This window comes from Takifugu flavidus, chromosome 15 (assembly GCF_003711565.1).
Source record: "Takifugu flavidus isolate HTHZ2018 chromosome 15, ASM371156v2, whole genome shotgun sequence".
Classification (NCBI taxonomy): Eukaryota; Metazoa; Chordata; class Actinopteri; order Tetraodontiformes; family Tetraodontidae; genus Takifugu; species Takifugu flavidus.
This window is the reverse complement of record NC_079534.1, coordinates 7700219-7720160: the sequence shown is the minus strand read 5'-3', so window position 1 is coordinate 7720160 and position 19942 is coordinate 7700219. Positions and strand designations below refer to the sequence as shown.

Here is a 19942-nt window from a genome sequence, read left to right as displayed (position 1 = left end):
AAATCTGCAACCACTTAACCTCTCTGACATTAAGAGAAGAGTGATCTGAAAGACAATTAACACAAGCATGCAAGTAGAGATTTACATGTTGGTGGTCTGGGTGGATGCAAAACACAGAGAGGTATAGACATTTCCAATAAACTCCCAGTGGGGAAGGGTGACAAATACTCTGATGCTCTTTAGCGACTGAATGAATGATTGTCAGCCCATGAAGAGCTGAAGGATAGCTGACTTTAAATATATGAAATGCTGATTTTTCTTCCGATTAATCATTGACTAATTCAAACGTTCCTCTATGAAGTCATTTATGTTACAGTTTACCCCCTCACACTTTGATTTTATGGGTCAGCCCATGCATCCCCATATGATCCCATCCTGTCAGTTTACTATTTTAGTAAGATAAAATAATGAATAAATGTTGTTTTAAGATTTAGCATAACGCTAAAGAGGTGATACAGTGCGCCACAATCCTCACAGTCTACAAATGATGGTGTTACAGGTCATGTTTATGCAGATCTATAGAAGAGGTCAGACACTTCACCACATGCAATCAGCTGGGTCATTAGTCTCGCCATTACACTATAGACCTCCCATTTTCCAGAAGAAAAGCAGCTTCCCAGAATCCCTGAGGCTAAACGTGTGGACATGCCAGTTTGATCAGTGAACAAACTGAAGATGATATATGGAACTGCTCAAAGCCACGTTGGCAGGTGATGCTTAACTTTGACAGTGTTTATAGCTGTCCTTGTAAGCTTGTCTATAGGCCACCTCAGCGTCAATAAATAGACTTTGGTTTGTGTCCACAGATGCTCCACTTGGGAAAAGCATTTGAAAAGTGTGGAAGAATAAGTGATAGAGAAGCTATGTTTGCGTGAGTCAGCCGGCAGTTATGCAGGAGAAAGTTCCTGGCTCTGCTCCCAAAAAATCACATTATTTGGATGCGAGCAGAGTCCGCCACATGCATGCGCACGTGTTGTGTCAGCAGGTCAGGGTGGTGTCCTTGGCCTTGTAAGGCAGGGTTATCTGGGGTTATATATTTGATGCGTTCCTGTGCTGCAGGTCTAACAGCGTCCTTCTCTTCACCTGGCCTCTGTAAGTCTCCACAACTGGCTCTTTTTTATTGTCATGTAGTTTCTCTTGTTTCTACTTTGCCAAACATTAACTTTTTCCCTCCAACTCTAACAAATATTGGGGATGCTCAATGACATCAGAAACATCCTGTTTCTAAATATTAACTAAAGTTCTTTAGTCTCAGACTGATGTACTTAATCTACATTTACTTAGAAAGATTATTAAATACCACATGTTATATGAACTCATTTCAAAGATAAATGTAAATTAACAAAGGATTGGGGTCACATTTATTTAAATATTCACCCTTTATATTAGATTTAAAGGTTTGAGTAATATGTCAAAATTTTGAGAGAACACTTAAACTAATAATGTAAGTGAACCCATCTTTGAATCATGAAATGTGATTCAGATGTTTAACCAAAATCTGATTTTGGGTTCCCCTTCAGACAGATCACCCCTTCTGAAGACTGAGCTCATCTCTCCTCTGAGTCGGATCCTTGGTAAATTCCGATTTTTCTGACAACTTCTCAAAGCGTCTAATTCAACTTGTAGCTGGGCAGGTTGCGTTTCTAAAAAGAAAAAAAACCTGAACATTTCAAATGCTGCAAAACAGGGAGCTCATTATAATGAAAAGTTGTTCACAGCGAACAACAATTTTAATGTCCTGCATTCTTCTGAATCTGCCATAGTGCAAGCATGGGGGATGCACAGATGGCTACGTTTGGAGCAGCTGCTCCGTACCTGAGGAAGTCTGAGAGGGAGCGGATGGAGGCATCCACACGTGCCTTTGACATAAAGAAGGAATGCTTTGTCCCAGACCCAGTGCAAGAGTTTGTGAAAGCAACCGTCATCAGCCGAGAGGGAGACAAGGTCACCGTAGAGACGGAGCATGGGAAGGTCAGCGGGGGTCACACCTTTAGATGAGCTGCATGAATAGTTAAACAGCTGAGAATGCTGAGTTACAACTGCTGTCATAGCCGAAATCACCTGAAGGATGTGGACAGTGTGTGATGTGAACAAAGTCAGTGTTACTAGTTTACATGATCCTAGTCGATCAAAGGGAAGCGAATATTGAATTGTGCCATTTCAATGTCCAAAAAAAGAAGCTATGTCCTTCCATTAGCAGCTTTCACTGGGGAAAATCAGATTTATTTTTGAGTTAGAGTTCTTGTCAGGGAGCAAGTTTTATTCTGCATATAAAGTGTGTCTGACAGTTGATGTAGTCAGAATGGGACACTCCAAGTCAATTCAGGGAACAGTTGAGTGATGAAATGAGACAACAACTGTGTGAAACATGACATTCGCACAACTGTGGCCACACAGGATTATAAATAAAACTGATCTGAGGTTTTTAATTGGACTTAATGGTTAAAAAAAGTCTGAATGAGACCTCAAGGACCTTAACATGAGAATCAAATATTGTGTATCTTTTCCCCCTCAGACTGTGACCTTCAAAGACACTCAGATTCTGCAACAGAACCCACCAAAGTTCAGCATGATTGAGGACATGGCAATGCTGACCTTCCTCCACGAGCCCGCTGTGCTGTTTAACCTCAAAGAGCGTTACGCAGCATGGATGATCTACGTAAGGCTGATGTCTGAAGTCTTATATTCATGAGGCACCAGCACTTGAACCTTTCCCATCTTTCTCTATGGCAGACCTACTCTGGGCTGTTCTGTGTGACTGTCAACCCCTACAAGTGGCTGCCAGTCTACAACCAGGAAGTTGTTGTGGCCTACAGAGGAAAGAAGAGGAGTGAAGCTCCTCCTCATATTTTCTCTATCTCTGACAACGCATACCAGTATATGCTGGCAGGTAAAAGCTGAGTGGACGGAATAGTAATAATAATGCAGCTAGAGACATAATAAATCTGGAGATTAACCATTTTCTTCTCTTGGTAAACATGTTCTTTGCAGACCGTGAAAATCAGTCAATCTTGATCACGTAAGCATTAATTTATAGATTTGCAGAGCGTTTCAGTGACCCTTTCAAACAGGCTGTTCTGTGATTTGTCGCAAATGAAACTTTGTTCACTTTGTAACCCCCAGCGGAGAATCTGGTGCAGGAAAAACTGTCAACACAAAGCGAGTCATCCAGTATTTTGCAAGTATTGCAGCTGGAGGGGTAAAGAAAGACTCCACTATCAAAGACAAGGTGTGTGGAAATATTTGTTTTCTGGCATTTAAGATAACGTGTCATGGTGCCAATTTTGAACAGCTCGTATGCTATAATACGGAAACTTTCTGGAAGTTTTAAAAGCTAAATAAAGAGGTCATTTCAACCACTGATGACTGATTTAGGCGACACCACAATCATCTTTCACAGGGAACGCTGGAGGATCAAATCATCCAGGCTAATCCTGCTCTGGAGGCCTTTGGAAATGCCAAGACCATCAGGAATGACAACTCCTCCAGATTTGTGAGTGTTTAGTGCATTTACTAACTGCAGATAACCTTCACAAATCTTCATGAAAGCAAATATGAACTTTTCAGGGTAAATTCATCCGAATTCATTTTGATACCAGGGGAAAACTAGCTTCAGCTGACATTGAAACATGTAAGAATAACCATAAATATATGATTTACAGCGATTCTAGACATGGATGTGTTCTGTACATCTTTATCTGTTACTTTTCAGACCTTTTGGAAAAATCGCGTGACTTTCCAGCTCAAGGCGGAGCGAGATTATCACATTTTCTACCAGATATTATCCAACAAAAAGCCTGAAATCCTGGGTTGGTGGACTGGATGAACAATGCACATCTGTTCCAGTTCTGTGCTCATCTCACCTACCTCATCTCCCTCTCTATATCTGTGTCCTCCAGAGATGCTGCTGATCACAAATAACCCCTACGACTATGCCTTCATCTCTCAGGGGGAAACCCAAGTGGCCTCCATTGATGATGCAGAAGAACTGATGGCAACTGATGTCAGGCTTCCGGCTTTTCTTTCATTGGACAAACAAAATTAATTTACATAAAGAGAATGCACTTTTCTTATGCCCATTATCAGCAACACTTATGATTAGTCCATTTAAAAACTCATCATCTGCTAAGTGAAACTTTTTTTTAAGTACCATCCCATTTTCTGTGTAGCTCTGTCAGAGGCCCAAACAACCTGTGTGCCGATTCCTCATTTGAAATGCAATTCTTACACAGATATAATATTGGAGCTATAATTCTTCAAAAGTTCTGTGATATTTAAATATATATTCTAATGTTACCATGCCTGCAGATCAGTTTAAACTGGCGCAGTGAAGTGGAAAGCAGCCATAACACATTCAGAAGATATAAATCTTCTATTAGCATCACACATTCAAAGGTCACAAACCTGTCGTACAGAGGTCACTTAAATATGTATGTTTGCCTAACTCACGTTCTTCCTCATTTTAACAATATGCATTATAAATATCACTGTTCTGAAGGAGAAAGAGCTACTATGAACACGGCATTAACACATTTCAGTTTACAGTATCTGTAGGTCCAGTCAATGGAGTTATACCAACGTTGGTTCTTGCCAACAATGGTTGTAATGCTGCATTTGCAGCACTGTCTGCAGTTCAGTAGTGAGCTTTAACAGTTTCAGGACACTAAATGTTCTGTAGATCGGTAATCTTCAGGATTTTTTAGACTGATGAGTAAATGCCCACGATACCACCATATAGTATCTCTTCCTCAGAGTGCCTTTGATGTGCTGGGATTCACTCAAGAAGAGAAGAACTCTGTCTACAAGCTGACAGGTGCCATCATGCACTACGGCAACATGAGGTTCAAGCAGAGGCAGCGGGAGGAGCAGGCAGATGCTGATGGAACTGAAGGTGAGAGAAGATCTGTTGTCAGGTTTGAGTGAGGTTCTGGCCTCAGTCGACACAGTCACAACATTCACTTTCCTGTTCCAGATGCTGACAAATCAGCATATCTGATGGGCCTGAACTCTGCAGACCTCATCAAAGGTCTCTGTCACCCAAGGGTCAAAGTTGGAAATGAGTGGGTCACCAAGGGACAAAATGTTGCCCAGGTAAAAGGGAATAAAGCCCCGCAAAACTGTATTGTAAATGAAGAAGACATTTCTGATAAAACTGAAGCTGAAAGTGTGAGAATTAGTCACATCAAAGCATTTAAAAGACACGTTTTCTGGTGCACAGGTGAACTATGCTGTTGGAGCCCTCTCCAAGGCTGTTTATGAAAAGATGTTCCTGTGGATGGTGGTAAGAATTAACCAGTCGCTGGAGACCAGGCAGCCTCGCCAGTACTTCATTGGGGTGCTGGACATCGCTGGATTTGAAATCTTTGATGTGAGTCATCTAACCAGCTGTTTTCCTGACTGAGATTCAGTTTTGATTGAGTTCAATGACTGCATTTTAAGTTGTGTTTTTCCAGGAAGGCAGCACAGACATCCACTTCACACTTCTTACCAAATGATTTCCTTCCCTTAACAGTTCAACACATTCGAACAGCTGTGCATCAACTTCACCAATGAAAAGCTGCAGCAGTTCTTCAACCACCACATGTTTGTGCTGGAGCAGGAAGAGTACAAGAAGGAAGGGATTGAGTGGACTTTCATTGATTTTGGTATGGACCTGCAGGCCTGTATTGACCTGATTGAAAAGGTGAGATGTGTTCACATATGAGTCAAGGAGAGAAAAGAGAAGAGAAATAAAATACCAATGCTGTTCCTTTCCACAGCCCATGGGTATCATGTCCATCCTTGAAGAGGAGTGCATGTTTCCCAAAGCATCTGATGCCACCTTTAAAGCTAAACTCTACGACAACCATCTGGGTAAATCTGCCAACTTCCAGAAGCCCAGGATTGTCAAAGGGAAACCAGAGGCCCATTTTGCCCTGATGCACTACGCTGGAACTGTTGATTACAACATCAACAACTGGCTGGTGAAGAACAAGGACCCTCTGAATGAGACGGTGGTTGCACTCTACCAGAAGTCTAATCTCAAACTCTTATCCATCCTCTTTGCTAATTATTCTGGAGCTGACGCAGGTCATTTAATCTAAATTGTTATTCCCTAAAAGTGTGATAGACAAATTTTCCCATCATACTAATTATCAACTCTTTCCTTTTTTTCTTTTTTAAATAACAGCAATGACTGAAGGAACTGAAGGTAAAAAAGAGAAAAAGAAGAAGGGCTCATCATTTCAGACTGTGTCTGCTCTTCACAGGGTAATATCTCTAATTTTGCCATTGTCATTCAATGTCTAAAACAACAACTGTCTTAAACAAACTAAAAAAAAAGAAGGAATATTTATTATTCATCTATTGCCGTATAACTATTGTCTTTTTTAAAAGGAAAACCTGAACAAGCTGATGACCAATCTGAGGTCTACTCACCCTCATTTTGTGCGCTGCATCATCCCCAATGAGACCAAGACTCCTGGGGCCATGGAGAATCCTCTGGTCATGCACCAGCTGCGCTGTAACGGTGTGCTGGAAGGCATCAGGATCTGCAGAAAAGGATTCCCCAACAGGATCCTCTATGGAGACTTCAAACAGAGGTATCTTCTCTTGAGTTGCCAGTTGAGATCCATTTTATTCCGATGACTCCAGATTTTACAGTCACTTGAAAAATGTGAAAATGCAGATTTATTTTCATGTCCATATACAACCAATTTTGAATTAATAACCATTTTTCTAAGAAATGTGTGCTCTTAACTAAGGAAAAAAATGTCATACTTTGATTTTTAACTAGTTTTTTGGTTGAAACTTCATCATAAGATAAGATAAGATTTACTTTATTCATCCCTGTGGGGGAATTGAATTGTAGTAGCAGCATAGACATAAAGAAATATAAATATATTATATAGACACAAATAGCAGCAGGTACATTTACATAAGCATAGAGATAGAATACAAATAAAGTACAAATAAGATTAGAAATAAAAATAAGATTAGATTATTAAACATATTAACATAAGCATAAAATAAAATAGAAATAATATTAGAACATAAACATAAGAATAATATAAGATTATTAAACAGCTAATGTAACTGAATGGATTGGAGGGCAAGATAACACAGCTCTGACAGAAAAGGAGGAATTATGAATTGATCTAATGGTTGATCCTTTTCCACTAATTTGGTATATGGTCTAATATTGAAAATACCAAATAGAGGAAGACAAACACATTTTAAAATTCATTAACACATTAACATTCTCTTTTTGTTTCAGATATCGTATTCTGAATCCTGCTGCCATCCCCGAGGGTCAATTTATTGACAGCAGGAAGGGAGCTGAGAAACTTCTAGGATCTCTGGATATTGATCATAATCAGTACAAGTTTGGGCACACTAAGGTATTTTTATGAATATGAGTCTGTTCTGATACTGAGTCTATTGGGGGAAATGGTAGCAGAGCAGCAGTTGCAGTTTTACTTCCAAAGTTGAGTGAAGTGAGAGGTGAGGTGGGATAAAAATAGGTCACCACAGAATAAATGAAGCAAAATGAAATAAAACATAGGGGGAATGAAAGAAAGAAGATGACATATACTGCCTGGCCAAAAAGGGTCACGTGATCTAGCTTCACCATGGCATTGTTTTGATAAGCTTCTTCAATGCTTGAGTCATGAAAGAAAAAAAAATTCCATTGATGGAATCGGTATATTCAGATAGTAGGCTGACCTCATTTTTTAGCACATAATGTTACTGAACCTGGACCTGACCGACTGCAGCAACCCCAGACCAAAGCACTGCCTCCACAGGCTGTACACCAAAACATGATGGGTGTATCACTTCATCTTACCCTGATGTGCCCATCATGCTGGAACAGGGAAAATTTAGACTTATCTGCCCACATGACCTTCTTCCATTGCTCCAATCTTTATGCTCCCTAGCAAATCGAGGTCTTTTACCCCCTGATTTCTTACGGCTACACAGGTGTCCTGTCCCAATCCCTTCAGCTGGTTGCATTTTGCGTGTGGAAATGCTCCTACTTTCACTAATGAACATAGCTTTGAGGATTAAGTAATCACCGATCAGTCATTCAAGGATTTTTCCAACCACATTTCTCCCTCGAAGGTCAATGAATCGACCCTTGATTAACAGTGTTTTCACGACCACAAGATCTGTATTTTGACATGGTTTTTTTTAAGAAATCAGAAGAGTCTCACTGCATTAGTTAAGGTTAAATTACAAGTTGCCAACTGGAAGATAATCACCCATGCAGCAATCATCCAGCTCTTACCTATTTTCTCAGTTAAAGCTGTTTTTTTTTTTTTGCCCAGGCAGTGGATGTTCCAAAGGCATTAAAAAAAGTCTTAATCTTCATTAAAAACACTGTGATACAAGTATACATCAAACCACCATCGGTCTAACATTATCCAACATCATTCAAAGGGATTAAAAGACCTTCAAAGTTCCGTGAAAATTGCAACTCTTGCATAATTTGTTATACAATGCTAAAGTGTCCCTTGGCATTGTTAGGTGTTCTTTAAGGCTGGATTGTTGGGTCTGCTTGAGGAGATGAGAGATGAGCGCCTTTCCAAAATCATCACTGCTATTCAAGCCAGATCCCGAGGTCTGTTGTCTAGAATTGAGTATCAGAAGATAGTGGAACGCAGGTACATTTATTCTGTCGCAAACAATAAGCTCTAAACATGATGCATTTGCTATCTTTATAGCTGGCTTAAGCTCCAATTTTTCTATATTTTAGAGATGCTTTGTTGGTGATCCAGTGGAATGTCCGTGCCTTCATGGGGGTCAAAAATTGGCCCTGGATGAAGCTGTACTTCAAGATCAAACCTCTGCTGAGATCTGCTGAGGCAGAGAAAGAGATGGCCAACATGAAGGAAGAATTCCTCAAGTTGAAAGAGGCTTTTGCAAAATCTGAAGCTCGTAGAAAAGAACTGGAGGAAAAAATGGTCACTCTTCTCCAAGAGAAAAATGACCTGCAGTTGCAAGTTCAAGCTGTAAGAGCATCACTGTTATTTCTTAAATCATCATAAAAGTTTGTACTAATTATGGCAATTAAATGTTTGACAGGAGCAAGATAATCTATGCGATGCTGAGGAAAGATGTGAGGGACTGATCAAAAACAAGATCCAACTGGAAGCAAAGTCTAAAGAGCTGACAGAACGGCTGGAGGATGAGGAGGAGATGAATGCTGAACTTACTGCCAAGAAGAGGAAATTAGAGGATGAATGCTCTGAGCTGAAGAAAGACATCGACGACTTGGAGCTGACTCTGGCTAAAGTGGAGAAAGAGAAGCATGCCACCGAGAACAAGGTGAGCCAACAGCTGCTTCAAAGCAGCTCCTTCATGTAATGAGGTCTCAGTAACTGAGCTTTTTGTGGTTCACAGGTGAAGAACCTGACCGAGGAGATGGCTGCTTTGGATGAAATCATTGCCAAGTTAACCAAGGAGAAAAAAGCTTTACAGGAGGCTCATCAGCAAACACTGGATGATCTGCAGAGTGAAGAAGACAAAGTCAACACTCTGACCAAGGCCAAAACTAAGCTGGAACAACAAGTGGATGATGTAAGGAAACCTTGTCCCTATTGTTTATTAGAGAATTTGACTGTGAGTAGACATAATGCAGCCTCGAGAGGGAAGAATCCAGTGTCACACCCCAGGCTATGACAAATGCAGCAGGTTACATCAGGCAGGACATTGGTAAAATGTTGGCCAGACCCAACATAGGAATCAATTCTATGACACCCGAACCAGATCAACCTTCATTGAATGTTGGGATTACGACAGGGAATGCTAGAGAGCTGTTGGACATGATGAAGACATGGAAGGGAATAGGCTGTGTGTTCCAGAGAAAAGGTGTGTGTGTGTGCTGTGTGTGTGTGTGTGTGTGTGTGTGTGTGTGAGAGAGAGAGAGAGAGAGAGAGAGAGAGAGGGTTTTTAAGACTACTGTAAAAGCTCAGGAACAGGGGTTGAAGGAGGAGTTTGTAAGGAGTGTTCTGGAGGCCTAAAAGTGCCAGATGGAGTGAGATAGAAGCTGATAATGAGATGCTCAGTGTGGTTAGTGGTTATCCTCCACAGACTGAATGTTGGTTTAAGAGATTAAATACTGGAGTGAGCTACAAGAAGTGATGCAGAGTTTCCCAAGAAGTGAGACAGTGTTCATGGGGAAGTGATGTTATGGCAGAAGCAGGAGCACACAGGTGAACCACATATTTTATAGATGACGTAATCTGAATGAGATGACTGCAGATTAGTGGTAGGTGAGAGTGTAGCCACACAGCATAAAACAGTTGTGTCGAGAATAGCTGCTGTGGTAAATGCAGAGCAGAGGATGATATAGTGATAGCTGAAAAAAAGAGGAGGCTAAGCAGGAGGTGAAGATCTTGAGGTTCTCTTTGGCCGTAATGTGGATGGACAGGATCACAAATGAGAACATCAGTGGGACAACACATAGACAACACATTAGATGTTGTGGAGGTAAAGCCAGAAAAGCCAGACAGATGGGAATACAGAGGATATGTTGGTAGGACAGTGAGAATGGAACTGGTAGACAGTAGGTCCAGGGGAGGCTGTGAGACTGGATATATGGACATAGAGAGGACGTGAAGGTAGATGGGGTAAGAGAAGATGCAGACAGGGAGATGAAGATAACAAAAGTAACCTGTCAACAGTGTTGCTGAAGATTCTCTGTAATTTCTATCATTGCATGTCTGCTGAAAAAAGCATTAATATGAAAAATGACCTTACCTTGTAGAAAACATAAGCGGAAACATACACAAGTCATTAACGTATTAGGCAAGTTTAAAAATAAGTATGTAGCAGTGAGGTTGAGTTAAAGAGCGGGGGAGTAGAACTTAAACTTTATTTACTTTAAATTTACAGCTTGAAGGATCTCTTGAGCAAGAAAAGAAGATTCGAATGGATCTTGAGAGAGCCAAAAGAAAATTGGAGGGAGACTTAAAGTTGACCCAGGAGACTGTAATGGACTTAGAAAATGACAAGCAACAGCTAGAAGAACGCTTAAAAAAGTAGGCCGAAGATTTTTATTGATCTTGCTCATTTCATTTATACAAGTATGTCTATTTTTACATTTATGCATTAATTAGCAATCACTGATTTACACCACCGCAGGAAGGACTTTGAGATCAGCCAGCTAAATGGCAAAATTGAGGATGAACAGGCCATCATAATTCAGCTGCAAAAGAAGCTCAAAGAGTTGCAGGTAAAGTTCCGGAGCTCTGTATTAATGTTTACATTTGTAAAAGAGGATGACAGTTACTTTCCCCAAAATCCAGGCCCGCGTAGAGGAGCTTGAGGAAGAGCTGGAAGCAGAGAGAGCTGCTCGAGCCAAGGTGGAGAAGCAGAGAGCAGACTTAGCCAGAGAGCTGGAGGAGATCAGCGAGAGGCTGGAGGAGGCTGGTGGGGCAACAACTCTCCAGATTGAGATGAACAAAAAGAGGGAGGCTGAGTTCCTGAAGCTGCGCAGAGACCTCGAAGAGGCAACTCTGCAGCATGAAGCCACAGCAGCCGCTCTCAGGAAGAAACAAGCTGACAGTGTTGCTGACCTGGGAGAGCAGATCGACAACCTGCAGAGAGTCAAGCAGAAACTGGAGAAGGAGAAGAGTGAGCTCAGACTGGAATTGGATGATGTGGTCTCCAACATGGAACAAATTGTCAAATCAAAGGTAAACATGACAGAAAATAGAGCCCACGAAAATAAGTCATGGCTGATGGAAATAACTATTGAATTTACAGTACTAAGGATTCTATAATATCAATTTTTTTCCCCTGACAAATCATAGCCAAGATGTTAGTTTGGTGGATAGTACTGGAGAAAATAGACTTAATTAACCCTTTTTAGACCTATGACATTTGTATGAGATAACTACTGCCAATTTCCTTTGAAGACAAACCTGGAAAAGACCTGCCGGACTTTGGAAGACCAAATGAATGACTATAGGAGCAAGTGTGATGAATACCAGAGAACTATTCATGATTTTACTACCCAGAAAGCAAAACTTCAAGCAGAAAATGGTAAGTTTAGACTTTTTTTTTTAAAGAGCTTGGTACAATAAATCTGATGTAGGTGTACCAATGGATTGTTGTTACCACATGGATACATGTCTAATTTAAGTTCAAATTAAAATATTTCATAGTTTGTCTCATTTGCCCAAGTATTACTGCAACAGAATGGATACATTCCAGATGTTTAATTCTCCAATGTACATAATTATCTCAAAATATGTGTATGTCTGTGTAGTAATAATAAACAATTCTCCTCTGTAGATGAGTTTACAAGACAGGCAGACGATAAAGAATCACTGATTTCTCAGCTGACAAGAGGAAAGAATTCCTATACTCAACAACTTGAGGACATAAAAAGACAACTAGAAGAGGAAGTAAAGGTCTGGAAGTGGCAAAATGCATCAATCTGCCATTGAGTTCAAAAGGTGAAATGCCATATGCATTTTAAAGAGAAATGCAAACATAATCAATATTACTCTAGGCCAAGAATGCATTAGCCCATGCCCTGCAGTCTGCCCGCCATGACTGTGACCTGCTGAGGGAGCAGTACGAGGAAGAGCAGGAGGCCAAGGCTGAGCTGCAGCGGAGCATGTCCAAGGCCAACTCTGAGGTGGCTCAGTGGAGAACCAAGTATGAAACTGATGCTATCCAGAGAACCGAGGAACTGGAGGAGGCAAAGTAAGATCATCTGATACTCCTACACATCATTGGTATGATGAAATTACATAGCTAGACATCAGGAAACTGGAGAATCCCAGAGAAAACCCAAATGGGGAGAGCACACTAACTCAACAAAGAGCCTTGGCTAGGAATTGTACCCACAGCCTTGTTACTGTGAGGCAATATTGCTATATCACAATAGACATTGGTGATTCTTAAGTGTGAAGGTGATTGTAAATAGTTGTATGTATCTAGATATTAGCCAGGAGATATTCAGAGTGGCTCCTAATTCACAAACACCCCTTCAATATTACAACGTTTACTGATAAAGCAGTAAAAGATGGATTAAGGAGATTTTGTATACACTCTCCACACTAGATGTATATACAAGAAACAAATTTATGGTCTTAGAATACTAAAAAATAATCCTGTGGCTCGAGGGGCTTCAACTGTTTCAGGCTCTGGACCAAAAAAAGGATAATCAGTATTTCTGTAATGCAGGAAGAAGCTGGCGCAGCGTCTGCAGGAGGCTGAGGAGGCTGTTGAAGCAGTGAATGCTAAGTGTTCCTCTCTGGAGAAGACTAAACACAGGCTGCAGAACGAGATTGAAGATCTGATGGTGGATGTGGAGAGGTCTAATGCTGCTGCTGCTGCTCTGGACAAGAAGCAAAGGAACTTTGACAAGGTGCATCAATGTTTTCTTTAAAAATGTATCTTCAAAACGCTATTTGTTGAGTTATGAAATAAAGTGAGACATCTTATTTTGGGCTAAAAAATATTGCTTCATAACAGTTACAAAATATGCTTTTAACATTCTTCACTCTGACTTTCAAGCTTCTTTTTGGGGTCGAGTTATGAATATAAATGTAGATGCTGTGCAACCATCAGCCTCCAGACCTTATGAAGGCACAAATAAAGTTGCATATATAGTATATGTATTTGATTATGAGTCACATAAAACCTCATTGAGCTGCAAATGAGTTTGATAATGGTGATACATAATTATAAATAATGCATGTTAATCTAAATCTAAACATTTTTATCTCATGGTCTAGGTCTTGGCTGAGTGGAAACAGAAGTATGAGGAGTGCCAGTGTGAACTGGAGAGCTCTCAAAAAGAAGCCAGGTCTTTGAGTACTGAGCTCTTCAAACTCAAAAACTCCTATGAAGAATCTCTAGATCAGCTCGAAACTGTAAAGCGAGAGAACAAAATTCTCCAGGGTAAAATATCACTGAGCACTTGTTCAACACATACAGGTTATAAATAATGAAATACAACTACATTTATTCCCAGAGGAGATTTCTGACCTCACTGAGCAACTCGGGGAGGGAGGAAAAACCATTCATGAGCTGGAAAAGGTCCGTAAACAGCTGGAGCAGGAGAAGACAGAGATTCAATCTGCCCTGGAGGAGGCAGAGGTACAGTCAAAACCTCATATTTATATTGGGTAGCTTTGACTGGAAACTTCAAATAAGAAAATAAAATGCTTTTGACAAACCCTTAATATCTGCCTTAGGCTTCTCTTGAGCATGAGGAAGGGAAAATCCTGAGAGCTCAGCTTGAGTTCACTCAGATTAAGGCGGAGATGGAACGGAAACTAGCTGAAAAAGACGAGGAGATGGAGCAGTCCAAGAGGAACCTGCAGAGGACCATCGACACCCTGCAGAGCTCTCTTGAGGCTGAATGTCGCAGCAGGAACGAGGCCCTCCGTCTGAAGAAGAAGATGGAGGGAGATCTGAATGAGATGGAGATCCAGCTGAGCCAGGCCAACAGGCAGGCAGCTGAGGCCCAGAAACAGCTCAAATCTGTCCATGCACATCTGAAGGTAAACCTGAAGATGAAACAAGAGATGTGAAAACTGAATCAAAACAATTAACCACCTGTGTTATCCCATGAAGGACTGTCAGATTCAGCTGGATGAATCCATGCGGGCCAATGATGAGATGAAGGAGAACATCGCTATTGTAGAGAGACGCAACAACCTGCTTCAGGCTGAAGTGGAGGAACTGAGGGCCTCTCTGGAGCAAACAGAGAGGAGTCGTAAACTTGCTGAGCAAGAGCTGCTGGATGTCAGTGAGAGGGTGCAGCTGCTGCACTCACAGGTAAGACCTGATCATTTATGATAAATTAATCATGCAGATAGGCTTATTTCTTTTGACCTGATCCAATTTTCCATCCCTCAAATATGTAGAATACAGCCTTGATTAATCAGAAGAAGAAGCTTGAAGTCGATGCGTCCCAGCTTCAGACTGAAGTGGAGGAAGCAGTTCAGGAATGCAGAAATGCTGAGGATAAGGCCAAGAAGGCCATTACTGATGCGGCCATGATGGCAGAGGAGCTGAAGAAAGAGCAGGACACCAGCGCTCACCTGGAACGCATGAAGAAGAACATGGAGCAAACTATCAAAGACCTGCAGCACCGTCTGGATGAAGCGGAGCAGATTGCCATGAAAGGAGGCAAGAAGCAGGTTCAGAAGCTGGAGGCCAGGGTGAGATGCTTTGTGAACTTTTTTGTGGAGTGGAAGGAAATATTTATGCTCCTAATCCATGACCACCTTATCCATTTTCCAAAATGCATGACATGACACAAAGACATATGACATCTGATATCATTGTTAAATGACATTAACATGAATGCACATTTAAAAAAAGGCAAAATTGGGCCACATCATACTGAAGTTGTTAATTCTTAAAGAAGATTTTTACTCTATGGTCTTCCTTTAGGTGAGAGAGCTGGAAAACGAGGTGGAAAGTGAGCAGAAAAAAAGCACTGAAGCTGCAAAGGGCATCCGTAAATATGAGAGACGTATTAAGGAGCTCACCTATCAGGTATGTTATACTGTATGTGTATGTTTGGTTTCTTTATCTTCTATCTAAAGTGGTTGTCTCTCAGACTGAGGAGGACCGCAAGAATGTTGCCAGACTCCAGGACCTGGTCGACAAGTTGCAGCTGAAAATCAAATCCTACAAGAGAGTTGCAGAGGAAGCTGTAAGTGTGGCAACATCCGGCAATTACTTTAGTTCCTCCCACTTCTCAGTGTAATATTTACCCCTTCACCTTGACAGGAGGAACAGGCAAATGTTCATCTTGGCAAGTTCCGTAAGCTCCAACATGAGCTGGATGAAGCTGAAGAGAGGGCTGATATAGCTGAGAGTCAAGTCAACAAGCTGCGGATCAAGAGCCGTGACACTGGCTCCAAGGTTTGCTGCAAGTGCATGATTCCAACAAAGGCGTGTGTGCTGGCTGCAGTAGCTTCATTAATTAACACACAAAAATCACACTGCCTGGATAAAAGATGCCTGGCTCCTCTGCCTGCATATTGTCTACAGTCAGAACTGGAGAAACTTGGATCGCTTTTAGAGCCACAACAACAACAGCAATTATAATAATATCATTAGTGAAAGCTTTGTTAATAAGCACAGGTAGGAGAGATTGTGTGAATATAACTGTTGCATCTTGAGAGTTAATTCTTAACAATTTCAATTACAAAGTCAATTCTTTTTAAGGATGAAGATGGGATTTTACATTAAAGTGCAGCTGCTTTGTTTTCTTTCCATCTCAACGTCGTTCAGGCCCCATTTTAATTCCAGCCATGTGCACCAGTGACGACATCAGTCACTGAGGGGTGTTGCCATTGGGTGGCAATGTCTGTCACAAAAACCCAAACCACAACATCCGCTGCACGACAGACGCAGCACTTATGCACTGCTATCTTTTTAGCATTATATAATACCGCATTTTTTCAGATACAGCACTGGGAGATTAGTAATTTAGCTCAATAATCTGATTCCAGCAGAAGACTGCAGACCTTCACTCAGCTGCTCTGCACTCATATCGCATTCTTTCATTGTGCAAAACTAATCCAAGGGCCTAAATGCTGTTTTTCTCTTTCCCCTTCTCCGCTGCAACAGAAAGGCTTTGATGAGGAGTGAAGCTTTGGAGCTTGCAGAAATCCCTTTGCCTGCTGTGTATGATAGATCCCTTCATATATTCATATATTCACAACCTGTAGTGCTCCAGATGCTTAATAAATTCTGGTGATTGTGCTGCAATATTGTTTCCTGCTGTTCTTTTTTGTTTGTTTGTTTGTTTGTTTTTATATACTTTTAACCAGGTCCCTCATTCATTGAAAGAGCTGTCTTTTGTTTGGTGTGGGAAATCATGCATTTAAATGTTTCAATCAGAACAATCACATTATAGTTTTAATATAATATTTTCAGATTTCCTGACAAAATGGAAAAGTGATGACAAAAAAGTTACAGATTGTAAAAAGGGTGGGAGATTATGATACTTTTGTCCCAAAAGAAACATAATAGTGTCAAAAAAGATTACCGTACATTAAAAATCTGATTTAGAATTTGCATATTTTTGCCTTTGTGTGAAGAACACTTTGACACTGGATTTAACCTTCACACTCACCCATTTATTTGCTGCCTAACGCAACTGCAACTTCCTGCTTTAGTCCCCTCAATAATTCCAAATTAAAACAGATCCAACCTACCTTTTTGTTAATTATGTAGTGACATTAAATGCAGTCTAGGGTAAAGTCTTACAGTGTTGACCACTGTGGTGCCAGTGGTCCTAAATCTGCTCTTTAAAACATTAAAACTAATCTCCTGTTCTATAAATAGAACAAAAGAAATCCCAAGAGTCCAGGCCTTGAGGTCATCAATATAACAATGGTCATACTCAGGCAGTCCATAATACCACACATATTCATCAGCAGCTGCCCAGTAAAGACCCTCCCCATTCTACACAGGCAGTAATCAAACACTGAATCAGTCAGCAAAACATCAGCATCATTGGATGTCATTCATTTTACATTCAAAGAGCCTTTGTATGTCATTCAAGCGGTATAGACATAAAAATAAATAAGATGAAAATGTAATTTGAAACTGTAGTTTTGCCCGACAGAGACAGTGGCCCACTTCACACAACAATATTTTCAGATGAAAAGGCAACACTTTAGTTCTGTTTTGGCTGTCTGTATATGAACACACTCTGGTCTCACCTCTGCACCCCCCCACCCTGCACCACCTCTGCACCACATGTATGCCTGTGACAGAGATTATCAACATGATTACCAGGATATCGGAGTGAACAGTCTTAGCAACATGAGGACTAACCAAAGATGGACTAGTTAACTGCTTCTATAATTAGACCAAACAATATGATAAATACAACCGTCTCAACTCTGCACGTTACTTTTTCACTCTGTGTAATGGCACCAATCAGCCATAAAAGAACAACTAAAAAAAAAAAACAGACCGCTATTGCTGAGTCAAATGACAGAGCTACAAGGCATAAAGAAATCAATGTTTAAAGCAGTTGTCTAGTCTCATAAACACTCTATTTTAATGATATTTATTTCAGTGATGCTGTATGACCTGTGAGATCCATGTTATCTTAGCTAGGTCTTTAGCAGGCGCCGTGGAATCTCTCACTTCCACTCCCTGTACCCTGACACTGGCTGTCAGTAACAGTTAAAAGCGTGTAAATAATCTCTGCACTTGTCACCTCTTGTTGACCTTTATTTTATCTCTTAACCTTTCAAGTGGCTGTAAGTGCTGCTGCAAGCCAAGCTTTGCATTATAGATGCTACACACACACACACACACACACACACACACACACACACACACACACACACACACACACACCACACACACACACACACACACACACACGACTACTGTGTACCTGTGAGTCTAATTGCTCCAAAACACATCTGTAAAATTTGAATACAGTTGACTTTTAAAATGTAGATCCTTTGTTTTAATCTTTTTTAGTCTGATAAAGTCATTGAATGATAAAACTTACCTTGAAAACACCTTTAATCTTGTGCAAAACGAAAACTTACAATTTCTTAAAGGGTAGATTGCAAAGTGATATAATAGTTTCCCTGTTGCAAATGTCATTTTTATTTTTTCAGATTGACACATGTCTGACTGATAGTGTACAGCTACAAACCCTATAAACAATTGTTGGGAATCTGTTGATATTTAAAATGTTTCATACCTCATACCTGTGGACATATGTCACATGTTTATGTGAGACACCGCCTGTTGTCTGGTCCTGGATGAAGGCTCAGCCAGGAACCTGAAAGCCTCTGAGGCTGTTCTCCTCAATCAGTGCAGGCTTCTCGGCTGGAATTTCACACAGTTATCTTTGTCCTCAAAGACACAATGCCATGTCACCGGGACTGTTACCAGGGGCTCCGGTTTCACTGGCTGCTGTCACACAAAGAGAAAGGGCCTTTTGCTCTGACCTTGGCATCACACTGGCAGATGTCCCGCTTCAAGTCTGTGCTGTGATTTCATTACTGCATCTCAGCGGAGGTCAAGCACGTCACCCGTGGAAGACCTCCATTTGTGCGCCTCACACTTGTCGCCTGGTTAATCATGCAGACTAATGTTCTTTATTTAGAAGGCTGTTTTTCTTACTGCATAGTCCAGACTGTGATAGCTAAACACAGTATATATGCCTTCACTTAAGCCCTCTGGGTTATGGAGACCACATGATTTACACCCTTACTCAAAATATCTCTGCATATTTTTGATATCTTCAGTTGTTCTTTATTTACTGGTTAAGAATTCTACTTTTTATTTCAATTCAATTCTTAATCTTTTAATAATTTTATTATATCTTAATTAGATTAAGTAAGGGTTTAAAATGTTTGGTTTCTAGTTTGCATCTTTCAATAAAAGAGGAAATTCTGTGTCTGGGTCTAGACGATTCTGGTTCAAGTGTTGGTTGGTACTGGCTAGGGTGTTGAGTGGTTCAGGCCCATGTGATGAGTCAGAACCACTCAACACCTGAGCCAGAATCGCTCAACAACCGCTCAGATGTTGAGCAGTTCTGGCTCAGGTGTTGGATGGTTCTGGTTAAGGTGTTGAGTGGTTCTGGCTTAAGTGTTGAGCAATTCTGGTTTTAAGCAGTTTTGTTTCAGGTTTTGAGTGGTTCTGCTTCAGGTGTAGAGCAGTTCTGGCTCAGGTATTGAGTGGTTCTGGCTCAGGTGTTGGATGGTTCTGGCTAAGGTGTTGAGCAGTTCTGGCTTGGGTGTTGGATGGTTCTGGTTCAGGTGTTGAAGTGGTTCTGGTTCAGGTGTTGAGCGGTTCTGGCTTGGATGTTGGATGGTTCTGGTTCAGGTGTTGAAGTGGTTCTGGCTTAAGTGTTGAGCAATTCTGGTTTTAAGCAGTTTTGTTTCAGGTTTTGAGTGGTTCTGCTTCAGGTGTAGAGCAGTTCTGGCTCAGGTATTGAGTG

The 19942-nt window shown here is 40.9% G+C and overlaps 1 protein-coding gene across 1 annotated transcript; it reads left to right on the top strand.

The window, feature by feature from the left end:
- The first annotated feature begins 1014 nt into the window (after positions 1–1014).
- LOC130539248 (myosin-7-like) lies at positions 1015–16731 on the top strand. Its single transcript, XM_057057456.1, is given in 40 exon segments — positions 1015–1092; positions 1521–1574; positions 1764–1971; positions 2516–2659; positions 2734–2890; positions 2992–3019; positions 3124–3229; positions 3401–3493; positions 3568–3631; positions 3713–3725; positions 3727–3809; positions 3900–4003; positions 4753–4891; positions 4973–5091; positions 5219–5368; positions 5513–5683; positions 5760–6069; positions 6170–6249; positions 6376–6581; positions 7256–7379; positions 8506–8642; positions 8735–8990; positions 9064–9306; positions 9382–9558; positions 10876–11021; positions 11125–11215; positions 11289–11678; positions 11901–12027; positions 12280–12398; positions 12500–12696; positions 13180–13363; positions 13734–13899; positions 13973–14097; positions 14196–14504; positions 14578–14781; positions 14871–15167; positions 15403–15507; positions 15572–15667; positions 15745–15879; positions 16591–16731. Coding segments are annotated over 38 exon segments (5817 nt in total). The 5' UTR covers positions 1015–1092; positions 1521–1574; positions 1764–1770; the 3' UTR covers positions 16612–16731.
- Positions 16732–19942: the final 3211 nt, after the last annotated feature.